Consider the following 13,218-nt stretch of genomic DNA (forward strand, 5'->3'; position numbering starts at 1 on the left):
GTACTGAGTTCAAGTAATATAAAGAAATACCGAAAGGGGCGCCAAGGTTTGGAGCCAATACTCTCTGGGGTGGAATTCCACCACTCCGTGTCGCGCGTGCTCTCTCTCTCTTTTTCAGTTCAGGTGTTATTGAAGTGCTAAAAGTCTGTTCAGTTCGTTCTTTTCTATTGGCACGTGGTGCCCGACTCGTGACAGTGGTATCAAAGCATCAAGCGTGTGCTTTTCTGAAAGCATACCGGTCCTGCGAAAGAGCAGATAGAGGAAACGGGCGCTTCCAAAGGCTACTAGTGCCCAACTCGTAACAGTGGTATGACAACATCAGGCGTGTGCTTTTCTAAAAGCGTACCGGTCCTACAAAAAAGCAGACAAAGCAAACCGGGGCTTCCAAAGGCTATAGGTGCCCGACTCGTGGCAGTGGTATCAGAGCATCAGGCGTGTGCTTTTCTTAAAGCATAACAGTCCTACAAAAGAGTAGACAAAGTAAATCGGCGCTTCCAAAGGCTAATGGAATTTTATTTGAAGAAGCTTCGTGCTCTGACCTAGACTTATTAGTCACTCCCACCCTTACTTCATCGCGCATCGGGCGCTCTCCCTGTTCCTAGCAAATTATAACTTGAAGTTTCTCGACATCTCTCAATAGGTGTCTTTTTTCGAGCTTGTAACCTTGGAGGTCCAGTGTGATTGCTATGTCTTGGGACTACCATCGCTGCTAGACGAACATTGTCTGCCCAAGAGTTGATGGACCATGCTGTGATCGGCTACGACCTTATGGAAGAACCTAACCCTAATTTTTGGTGCAGGTTTGAGGATGGAAAGTCAGTCGACTTTTCGAGCTTGACTGATGTCGAGATTGCTTTTTAACTGTGAGTTCTGTTTGAGAACTTGTTTGGTGATCCTATTTGGAATTTGTTTGAAATGATGGTATCTGTTTTAAACCTGTCTTGGTGCCGATTTGAACTGTTTGACTCTGATTTTAATACTCGTTTCAATGATTGGTGATTTTACTCCTGGGTGGAGTAGTAAGAGATTATGTTTGAGAATGCTTGTTCATACTCATGGCCCGGACCCTTGTGGTTATTTGCGGGGGGAGTATTGAATGCTTGAAAAGTGTTGCTTTTACTCATGGCCCGGACCTGGATGGTTATTTACGGGGAGAGTATTAAGAAGTCTGAGCAGTGGTTACTCTCAGCACCTCCAAACGACGCAGACTGCGATCTGGGGGCGTTTGGTTGTAAAAGGCCTCTATATCTCATGGCCCGGACCTTTTTAGGTCATTTGCGGGAGAAGTGATGAGGGAGTCGTTGAACAACTCATGGCCCGAACCTGGATGGTTATTTGCGGGGGGAGTGTTCATTAGCGAATTTATGTTTCTATGTCTTCTAACATGCATATGTGAGCATTTGTTTGCATTGTGATGCGCCAACCACTAAATACTCCTTATTGGATGAGATTTTTCAGCCAACGACCCAGGAGATCAAGAGCTCCACCGGGAGAAAGGAGAAGCCAACTCTTTAACAAAAGAGCCGAAAGGAGAATCCTACTCCTTAACCAAAAAGAGCAAACTGATTGTCCCTCATAATTTTTCTAAGCTAACTTGAGTTGTTTTGCAGATATGTTGTAATCGCGGACGATTGCTTTCAAGAAGGGGGGATGTCACAAACTGTTGACGTGTCAAGCCACTGAAGAACGGAGCCAACCTTCAAATCACGGCCGAGGGGTCTAAATCCTAAGTGAAGAAGCTGAAGCAGTAGGAGAAGTTTTACAACTGACAAAGTCTTGCCGAGTGGCCTATTTTTAAGGAAGAGAAAGTTCCAACAACTTTTGGGACCCTGTCTGATGGAGCCAAGAGGACATAGAGGCATTAAAATAAAGCCGGACCCTCACACAAGTGTAACCAGCTGATGACGTGGCAGAGAAGTATGGAATTCCGGATTTTGCGCTAACTTGTTGACGTGGCACTGGGCAGCCTGTACGGATTTCCGCGTTTCATGCTAACTCTGCTGACGTGGCAGCCTGTACGGATTTTCGTGATTTACGCTGGCTGATTTTCAGTGTCAGCTTTTGGGCCAATTGCTTTTGGGTTTACTACTTTTCATGTAATTGTTTTCCAAGGCCAAGGGTCTTTAAATATGTGCAAAGGGCTCATTCTCTAGCACGCTTCGGTGAGAAGGTGCAGAGCGCGAGTACCGGCATTGTACTGAGTTCAAGTAATATAAAGAAATACCGAATGGGGCGCCAAAGTTTGGGCCCAATACTCTCTTGGGTGGAATTCTGCCACTCCGTGTCGCGTGTGCTCTCTCTTTTTTTCAGTTAAGTTGTTATTGAAGTGCTAAAGATCTATTCAGTCTGTTCTTTTCTATTGGCACGTGGTGCCCGACTCGTAACAGCAATGGGGGCTTGAAACCAGCATCCCTTGGGGGTTTTTCCTTGTTGATTCACAAGCACAAAACGTGCAAGTAGAGAAGTTTCACACATGCATGTCTAGCAATTCTTTTAGCAGTATGAAGATATTTTTAAGGAGGCTTTTATGTTGGACATAGGCGTTGTCCTATGCACCAACTCATGATGTGCATCTTCTCTTGACTAGTCAGAGCCTATGTAGCACCTAGTCATGTGACTTCCATGTGATGATGGTGAGATGTAGATGGAGCCAAATGAGATGTACTAGAAACAAGAGGATTCAAATTGATTTTAGAGGGTGTAGCATGATTTGCAATTAGCAACATGTTGCAAATGTTGTTCTAGAGCAAGAGCAAATAATGTGCAAAGATTCCAGGTGCAATGGAAGGTACCATAGCACACAACACTTAAGCCGTATTAGTAGATAAGGAAGCCCTAGAGTGATGCATGTATGTACAATTCATGGATGTTCCTAGAGAGTGAAAATAGTGAGAGTGGTGTATTCACACCCATCACCACCATAATATGGTAGCAAACCGTGCCCTACGAACACCTATCAAGAAGTCCAATATCTTTATAAAGATCCATGAGGCTTCGACCGAGAATTTTTCACATTTTCTATTCTTATTTCTGTGAAAGGCAATTAATTTGGAGGGTAAAGCCACATGTTTTTTGAGGGAATACTTCGAAATGGAAATGGACCTTCAAGAAAACTGCACATTGCCCAAGGAAGTTGTCAAAAGTCTCTAGCTGCTCTAATGAAAAACTCATCAAATGACACCATTGAAGAGAAGTGATTGCTTTGGGCCTCCTACAATAACCTTACAACACAATTGTGCTAGGATCTTGGCAAACAAGTTTTGATGTGACCCCTCTGCATTTGTTGACATCTAAGACTTACTACTTTCTCATGTATTGCACTATTAGGCATAAGGACTCAACATGGAAATAGCAGAGCCACACCCACACAAACAAAAAAATGGCATGGACAAGACCCTATCAGGAGTTCCATTTGGACCCTTGGACCAGCTGTCCTGTTGGATAGTAGGGGCTTGCAATGAGTGAATATGATCTTGTAGTGGCAAGTGCCAAAAAGGGGCAGAAGTTAGGAGTGTGCCTTCCATGTACTTACATACTGATGTTGCAGGTCAGTTTTCAAGAAAAGTTTGTTGCAAAAGATTAGGCCAGTTTTCAAGACTGCCACAGAAAGTTTTAAGTGTCTAACCCAACGTAATAAACAGAAAGATGAAACTCACTTGTAGTGGTTGTGTAAGAAAAGCCAATATCACTCCAGGAACAGCTGAGACACCAATCTCTATTACGGCAAGCGTGCTGACCGCACCAATATCTATCAATGCAAACCATACTGAAAAACCGAAAGAGCTTCATTTTCACTTGAAGGTAAATTCAACCTAGTGCTCCAACATATGATTACACATATAAGCTTCCAATTAAACTAATTACTAAGCAATGATTTCCCAACTTACCATTGTGAAAATATGCAGCAGCATCAACAAGTTTCTGACTATCATTTGTCACAAGATTTAGCAAAAATCCACTGTTTGTGCCCGCCAAAGAGAACAACTTAGTGTTTAAAATCTACAAAGAAAAATATGATGTCAGGTGAGCTTAGAAATTAGAAGTGCAAGAATAAAAATCAGAAGGAAAGACATTACAAGTGAAGGAATTCAGAGCATGGTAATGCACTAGTATAACCTTGCTAAAGACTGCCATGCTCATAGTTGATCGTATCTTCATTCCAACTTTTTGGCTCATGTTGTACAATATATGTTGTGATATACTCGATAGCAAAGACATTGAAAACATGCCAACAACCAGAAGTGAACCCCACCACCACTTACAGTCATGCTTATCTTCGACCAATTTTACTATGGCCTTCAGAATATACACCTAAAGCAGAAGAAGATCAAGTTTTATGGTTTTGACCATGAAAGAATTTATATCAAAAATAATTAACACAAAACCAGTTAAAATTGAAAAATGCACACCAAGCCATAAAACAATTACCTGTCTTCTGATGAAAATTAAACTGCATTATTACAATTTCCACACCTGGGTCCTCCCTTTCGCTGTGGCAATCCTTAAGTACTCAAAACTACATCTACCCTTGAATGAATGATCCTTCTCTGCCGGCCTACAATACTCTATAGTTCAGTGTCAAAGACAAACTGTTTTTTGTCAAAGAAAATGTCAAAAACCATGGGGACAAACTTTTCAAGAGGTTTCTCATTGAAGTAGTGTCACCGCACATGCATGTTTAGCTGAAAGAGTTCTCCAACTGGTTTGCCCATTTAACCCCCAAAGCCTTAACATGATAGAGACCTCCGGTCTAGCCGCTTTACATCATCTCACATGTTGGCAGCTATTTGCCATTTTGGGGTGCCAAATTGCTTAAGAGTATCTCCTGCAACATGGCACTTGCTTCGAGCTAGAGCGTGTCAATGCTTGCAACACCCAACTTAACACTACACTGTGAGAAGCTGTCTTAATATACTCCCACTAGAGCCATGTCCATACCAAGTCCAGAAAACCAACACCAGATAGTAGCTAATGCAGGTTCAACCAACACAACAATCCCCTTCAAGCTGTTGATCATCTCCATCGCTTGTTTGACTAGGAGAACTAGCATTTATACCAGGCTGAGAGCATTGTTTGGGACTCAATTGCTTGAGTGATATTTTCCCTCCCTCACTTTCCCTCCAAAGGCACAAAAGAAACATATTAAGTGCAGGAAGTATGCAGGAAGGATCCACGACATCAAGAAGTGGTTTGGAAAATGGGATGCATTCACTTGCTTCATGATGCCTCGATGGACTCCAAAGTGAATGAGGCTTTTTTTTACAATGCCAATGTATCACAGCTTGGGAGAAATCCGGAGTTCACGCTTCGTACATTACACCACATATGTTTCCCCAACTACAAACTTCTCCGCCAAAAGAAAGAACCGCACCTAGCCCACCCTTATCCACTCAAGCCCATCTCCTTGAGTGCGATCCGCACTATCGCCTCTATCTAGATCGCCTCTCATTTTATGAAATATGGGACAAGGCATTGGGGCAACGGCTAGGAGTCTCATCGACTATGCACTCTATGTCCCCAACAAAGTTCATGAGTCTTTAAGTATCACATCAATGCTCAGCGTTTGATCACCATAGAGCTTGCTTTCCCCACATTTTCTGCCATGAGGTCTCCTTACATTCCTCTCCCAATCACGATGTGGACTCTCAACTACAATGCTCATTTATACAATTTTTGAGCATCACGAGTCACTTATCAGGTGTACACACCACGTTATATGTTTCTTTTGGTCCCATACGTCATACTTGAACCCAAGATATGGTGCTACTTATCCCTATCAAACTCCTCTTACGCCATCAAACAAGAGGATCCACTAGAGGAGGAAGAGATAGGGACATCACCATATGCAAACCTTTCCAAGGAGATTATGTATTAGTCTACACTTGGAGCAACCTTCCTCACGGGGGACTTCAACACCCATACACAGAGTCGCCAGAGTGACATGTACGATTTCGAGGATACAGCGATGCTACACTGATTAGAGCTGTCGGAGGTGGGGACAACCCTCACATCCGAGGACTTGAGGCTAGATAGAGGCCACTATGGAGATCATCTACTAGAGTTGGGATCACGCCACCGTCTCGTTATTTGTTATAGGATGACACAATGACGCATTCAAGGGGATCGACATGCTTCCCACATGGAGGACATACACAGATAGGATGCACAGTGGTGGATTACATCATGGGGCCATTAGATGCATCACACCTCGTTACATCACTTTAAACGCCTAAACGGCACCATGTGGGGGAGGTCAAATATAGATCACCACAGTCATTTAGAGATCCGTCCCACCTCTGGCACCCGCACAATAGGGAGTTACTCCTCAAAGAATAGAGATGCTCACAACCAGTAGGAGACAGAGAGCACCTGGATTTTGGACACGTCTCTATTAGGTAGAGATAATAGAGATTAGTGATCAATTCTACTGGGAGATTAAGAGTGCCTTACTCAACTTAGATAAGATCATAGGCCAAGTTTAACCTTTCGAAGAAGTTAATAAAATCTTTCTCCCTCCCTCTCCCTCTCTCCAGCTGGATACCAGGAGGACATGGATAGAGTTGGGCACAAAGATGGCTTTCTATAGAGAGCATCTTCTCCACCTCACAGGAGATGGGTTTGTGATTCATCCCAGCTACATGGACACACATATGTCTCATGTTATGCGGTGTGCCATTGGTCAGATACGCACATCCTCACATCAGCTGGAGATTGACAGACAACAAGGTATGCCGCTTATGCCAGCTAGAGCCAGAGACAAAGCTACATTACATATGTCATTGCACAGTGTACTATGAGATAAAGGGCCGTTTCCACTGCTTATTCAGAGAGGGTTTTGGTCCTTTCTCTAGGGTCATGAGTTATGAGGATCAGAGATGTCTTGGGCTATATCTACTTGAGTTACACAGATATAGAGACACTTTACTTGGGAGAGATAGAGAGAGACAGTCCCACAAACAGATTACAGATTTCTTTTCACTAGATATGGGACAGCCCAAGGAACAGCCAGCACTACAGAGCTCGGCCCACACTCATTCAACCACTACCGTTACTCTCATCGACCGAGCACTGGAGCTACGAAGATCCAGACGGCCACGATCGAGGAGAGGGGCTACACAACATTGATGGAGACTACAGCAAAGGATTTGAGCCATACTCTCTCGACATCCAGAGTGTAGATGAGGATGGATTCCAGTAGTACTATCTTTGTTCTAGTTCTTTTGTACCCATACATGGTATTAAATTCACCATTTTGTAACAGATTGTTCTCATAGTCATTTTGGCCTTTTGAAGACGTTAATATAGCATTTCGTTTCATTTCTCTCTCTCTCTCTCTCTCTCTCTCTCTCTCTCTCTCTCTCTCTCTTGGGGTGGTATTTGCAAGACCGAAGTTTACTCTTAGGAAAGCAGCGGATGCTAGATTATCTAGAGCCTCTGCGGCCTTGGGAGGGTTGGAGAGGATGTGTTCACAAGTGCAGTTTTAGGAACCACGAACAAAATTGTGGCTCTTTGATACTATGGTGGCTTCGGCTATGCTTTATGGGGTCCAGATTTGGGGACCATCTGTGGATCAGGATAATTGGAAGTCAATGGAGAGACCTTTGGTATCTATGATTTCCCGATTGATTAGAGCCAAGGCCTCTGTACCACACCCGATTACTCGAGCGGAACTAGCGGCCCCTCCGATAGAAATTGAAGCTCTTACCAGATCAGTGTCCTTTATGCATGGTTTGTGGGATACAAATAACTGCCGATATACTAGATTGGCCCTCGAATCCTCTCGACAATTGGCAATGAAAGGGGATACATCATGCTGGTATGCGCAACTGTCATCGTGGTTTCAGAGACATGGGTTCAGTATGGAAAGATTACCCCCCTTCCAATACTCACTTGAGGCTCCATCACTGGCAATTACACAAACGGAGATTAATAAAATCATCCGACAGGATCTTATACAGTTGGATACTAAGAGGACATGGGTAGACCCTACACAAGAACTGGGCACAAAGATGGCCGACTACAAAGAAAACTTCCTACAACTATCTGAAGATGGATTTGTGATTCGCCCGAGTTACATGGATACCCACCTGTCTCATGGTTTGAGATGTGCTATTGGTCAGATTCGTACATCCTCACACCGGTTGGAAATTGAATTTGGCAGATTTAGGGGAATCCCACCTGAAAGCAGAATTTGCAAGTTATGAGGAATGGAGCCGGAGACAAAATTACACTACATATGCCACTGCACAGTATACTACGAGATACGTGGGCGTTTTCACTGCCTCTTTAGAGAAGGCTTTGGACCTCTAGATAGAATCATGCAATACCAAGATCAAAGATGCTTAGGCTTGTACCTACTGGAACTACATCGGCACAGGGATAATCTAATGAGAAGACAAAGAGCACTACAGCCTCAGAGGCAGATCACAGATTTCTTCGGATCGAGTGAAGCAGGAGTGGAAGGGGAAGCAGGAGGCCAGCAGCCAACACAAAGGAGTACCCACATTCATACCAAAGGCACCCTAATTGACAGAGCGATTGAGCTTAGGAAATCAAGACGACCAAGATCAAGAGGCAGAAGCACACTTCACCGGAGGATACTACAACAAAGGATTAAAAGCATTCTAGCCAAACACCCAAAATGCTCCTAAGAAGTCTATTTAATACTTTGTATTTAGTTTTTCACATTCACTTTCACACTTTTCACACCTAGTACTTTAGTACTAAGGTACCCAGACATTGTAACAGATTCACCACTTTGTATCAGTTTGGTCTCATAGGTCATTCTATAACATTTCATTTCATTTCATTCTCTCTCTCTCTCTCTCTCTCTCTCTCTCTCTCTCTCTCTCTCTCTCTCTCTCGTCATGCAATACCAAGATCAAAGATGCTTAGGCTTGTACCTACTGGAACTAGGCATAGGGATAATCTAATGAGAAGACAAAGAGCACTACAGCCTCAGAGGCAGATCACAGATTTCTTCGGATCGAGAGAAGCAGGAGTGGAAGGAGAAGCAAGAGGCCAGCAGCCAGCACAAAGGAGTACCCACATTCATACCAAAGGCACCCTCATTGATAGGGCGATTGAGCTTAGGAAATAGAGACGACCACGACCGAGATGCAGAAGCACACTTCACCGGAGGAGACTACAACAAAGGATTAGAAGCATTCTAGCCAGACACCCAGAATGCTCCTAAGAAGTTTATTTAATACTTTGTATTTAGTTTTTCACATTCACATTTATTTTCAGACTTTCACACTTTTCACACTTAGTACTTTAGTACTAAGGTACCCAGACATTGTAACAGATTCACCACTTTTGTATCAGCTTGGTCTCATAGGTCATTCTGGCCTTTTGAAGACGTTAATACAACATTTCATTTCATTTCTCTCTCTCTCTCTCTCTCTCTCTCTCTCTCTCTCTCTCTCTCTCTCTCTCTCTCTCTAACTATCTAAGAAGAAAAGAGTCTGATTTCTATACCTTGAGAAATCCCTTAAAATGCCCAAATGGTGCCGATTCTAAGGGCAAGTACATGACTGCTTATACAACTAGCCACATGGACAAAACTTTAAGAACTGAAAAGCCACGGAAGAAAACCTCTCCTAGAGAGAGTAAAAAGTGCCCTAGCAAGATAAGTGGAGAGAGGATGAAACAACCTCTGAAAGATAGGCACTCCCACCAAAAGCTCACTAGGAAAATGTATACCAAAAACCTGAATCACTCGAAAACCGCCAACGGTGATGTGGAGAAAGGAGCATCTCCAATGGCAGTAGCTCGTTATCAGGAAAATGCCCGCCAACTGGTATCATCTAAAAGCAAAGGCTATGGAGAAACACAAAGGAGGAGTAGTCAATGACGAAGATAATACAAAAGAATCAACTGACATCACCAAGAAAACTATAGAAGGAAACCACGAGGTGACTATCAAAGCACTACACTGGAGTAGACAAGGAGTTGTCACCTAGTATAGATAGAGATCAGCCCACTTGCCGAACGTGACCCCTGAAAACCAGAGCTTGGGAAGGAACTCCAAGAAGGGAAGGCTCTAGTGACGACCATGTGAAAACCAGTTGTAGAATTCTAATAGAGAGAGCAGAGCAGCAGCTTAGCATGCCAACAACCCAAAACAAAAAATAGAAGTACAAAACAACAAGAAAACTAAGAGAAAGGACAAAAGAAAACAACAGAAACAAAATGAAACTGAGCAAACGAAAAAAATCATACTCGAAAGGTCTTTGTGATATTCGGTCTCAAGACACATGCACATTGGCTTCTAACCTTGTGAGCCGAGCTTTAGAGCAAGATAGCTTAACTAATTTCTAGAGGAGGCACGACTGATCTCTGACTTTTCCAATAACCCATAGCTATTGATGACATACCCACACGGCATGGTGTACAAGTGGTGGCGCTCACAGTTGAAGAAGGTTTCATGAACCGCCACACACAGATTATGGTGTTGTCTCGTTGAACCACATGAATGTGGGAATGCCAATATCGCACAAGTATGTATGGCCTGACTCAATTGCGGTGTAAGCTCCTCCAAAGGCATGTGAGGATGTGTAGATCTAGCGATCTCCACCATGTACATCCCATCTATCTTTGTAGTGAACCAATTCAGGGAAACCTCTGTGCACTGCATGTGTCCTCCAAAGGTATGTGAGGATCTGTAGATCTAACGATCTCCACCATGTACATCCCATCTGTCTTTGTAGTGAAACAATTCGGGAAAACCTCTGTGTACGGCATATGGCCTCCAAAGTGTATGAATAGTCCTGTATGAATGATAGATACAAGATCTAACTGGTCTAGATTATCTCTCAAAATCAACAGTAATGTAATCAGCTCTAGCAGGGCCAAAGTATAATCCACTTGTTCCTACCATCCTCATGTCATAAAGGATGATTCCTAAGTCTCCCAACCCTTGGCCATCTGCCTAGGCCATTAAGAACAGCCAAACCACGTGCTACTCCCATCTCTAGTATGTATCTACCATAGTGATACCTTTCCTGCATCTTATAAAGCTCTCATAGTAGCCACTCCAGCTTGTCTAGATAATCTCTCAAAATCAACAATAGAGTAATAAGCTCTACCAGGGCCAAAGTATAATCCATTGTGCTCCTACCATCCTCATGTCATAAAGGATGATTCGTAAGTCCCCCCAACCTCGGCCATCTGCCTAGGCCATCATGAATTGCTAAACCATGTGCTACGTCCATAATATATCTACCACAGTGACACCTCTTTTGCATCTTATGAAACTCACAATGCCCAAGTCATGGAAGTCTCTCTGAAATAGCTCCTATAAAGTATCATAGAAGCACCTGATGATGGCAGTCCTCGCGCTGAAGTCACCTAGAAGTATCACATCTCACCTCTCGAGAACGCCCCACATGTCCTCAGCCATAACTATATATGGAAATTGTTTCTCCACAGGATGATAATGAGATGTGATGGGTGGGAAGTAACAAATGGAAATGTAGAGTGGTTTGTGACTTTACAATCATACATGGGCCCAGATATATTGTGCCTACTCATCTCCGTGCACGAGCTATGCAATATGATGCAAGTCTCTAAATAAAATTGCCCCTGCTTCCCAAGGCTGGCCGTACCTCGTTCCTGGAAACTAATTCCATTCTACAACTCAACACTAGAGACAAGACCCCATTGGTGGCTGATGTTTCTCTATATAGACTACCTAGAACTGTAATGGGTCTCTACGTTTTGATGTGGGTGCTTTTGAGGACAATTTCACCGGGAGGGACATCATTTTCTACTCAGAGACACACCAAGCCCCTGGATAGTCTATGCCACCGGTTAGTGGACACAGATGGGAGACAGCTTGCAGAAAGGAGACTCGATCAGAGCACAGAGGACGGGGCTCAGGGGGAGTGGCATTTTTATTCAGGGAGGAGTTGCAGCCATTGATACATATTGCCCGCAGAGATGAGGAGGTTAGGTACATGTGGGTGAGATTGCGAGCTGAGACAGGCAGATACCTATACATTGCTATATGCTACTTTCCTCCTAGTACATGCCAACGAATGTTGTACAACCCATTAAGTGTGAAAGTGACCTCTCTATCAAAATTATACGGGGATTGGCCATTTTTAATGGCCTGCAGAGGTTGCAAGCTGCAGGCGGTTTTATGTGCTTCCCACACAGACATGGAGCTAGTACAGTGAATTATGTCATGGCACAGCCTAGCTCTATCTCTAGTATCCAGGATCTCACAGTTGGACCCAGACCTGTTGGTGTAGCAGTGAATCACGCCCTTCTGTCGATGACCATCTCTTTCTAGTTCAGTGTAGCACATTGGCCACGAGTAGCAACTCTCTGCTGCTCCCACCCCCTACACCTTTACTCGAGAGATGGACTCTGTCTATATTGATGGGATATACAGACGCTTGTGCACTCAGGAGCCAAAGAGGAGCTCACTTCTATACCGACACAGACATTGCATTATGCAGCTGCAGAGGCATACCCAAACACATAGCCTGAGCAGAGACGACGTTCTGGGAGCATGCCCCAGAACAGTTGAGGTATGATGAGGAGTGCCGCGAGACGAGAGCCAGACTCCAGAAAGAGGTACTTTTGGGATACAACACTCACAGACAGTCACAAATTGTCTTCTAGTGCAGCAGAAGAAGAGGGCATTTCTGGCACGATCAAAGCAATATCTATATCAGCTATTCTTGAGTCAGGACTCAGGTGAGGCATGGAGACTCTTCCATGATCACTCCACTCCTCTTGCCATCACTTTTACAGAGGCTTGGGGCTAGTAGGCATCATCCTTGTACATAGTGCCTGGACATCCACCTCTTCCCGACCCCCTTGAGTCACGCCCACATACATGTGCTTTTTTCACTGCTGAGATGGTGAAGAAGGCCATTGATAGGATGAGGACCGGGAGAGCATATGATCATGATGGTTTGGTAGCAGAGAATTTTATACATGCGAAGGACCCGTCGGCTAGATCTTTAAGGTCTCTTGGGCAGTTTCCTATGATGTTAAAACTCTCTTCTTCTTGGGAGTGTGCGTGGGTGTGTGTCCGCGCTATAAAAAGAGGAAAATGGTATAACCTTTCTATCACCCAAGTGTGGTGAATTGGTTATGCCATTTCCCTCTTGAATAACAGGTCTTGAGTTCAACTCCCCGTCGGCTAGATCTGTAAGGTCTCTTGGGATAGTTTCCTACGACGTTAAAACTCTCTTCTTCTTC

At 43.9% G+C, this 13,218-nt stretch overlaps 1 protein-coding gene and 1 long non-coding RNA gene across 7 annotated transcripts in view; one reads left to right on the plus strand and one right to left on the minus strand.

The window, feature by feature from the left end:
• Positions 1–2,254, plus strand: part of LOC147435829 (uncharacterized) — a 52,963-nt gene extending 50,709 nt beyond the window's left edge. Inside the window, exon 2 of the long non-coding RNA XR_015185119.1 lies at positions 1,611–2,254. This is a non-coding gene — a long non-coding RNA (uncharacterized LOC147435829). The remainder of the gene's footprint in view (positions 1–1,610) is intronic.
• Positions 1–13,218, minus strand: part of LOC147435828 (uncharacterized) — a 168,221-nt gene that overhangs the window by 136,105 nt on the left and 18,898 nt on the right. For all 6 annotated transcript variants that reach the window (XM_086488749.1, XM_086488751.1, XM_086488750.1 and 3 more), the window contains exons 3-5: positions 4,117–4,311; positions 3,888–3,999; positions 3,657–3,766 (exon numbers count right to left, since the gene is read on the minus strand). In XM_086488749.1, the coding sequence (XP_086344875.1) occupies positions 3,657–3,766; positions 3,888–3,999; positions 4,117–4,311 (417 nt within the window). The remainder of the gene's footprint in view (positions 1–3,656; positions 3,767–3,887; positions 4,000–4,116; positions 4,312–13,218) is intronic.

The sequence above is a fragment of the Adiantum capillus-veneris genome, chromosome 18 (assembly GCF_014529385.1).
Source record: "Adiantum capillus-veneris isolate H3 chromosome 18, ASM1452938v2, whole genome shotgun sequence".
Lineage (NCBI taxonomy): Eukaryota > Viridiplantae > Streptophyta > Polypodiopsida > Polypodiales > Pteridaceae > Adiantum > Adiantum capillus-veneris.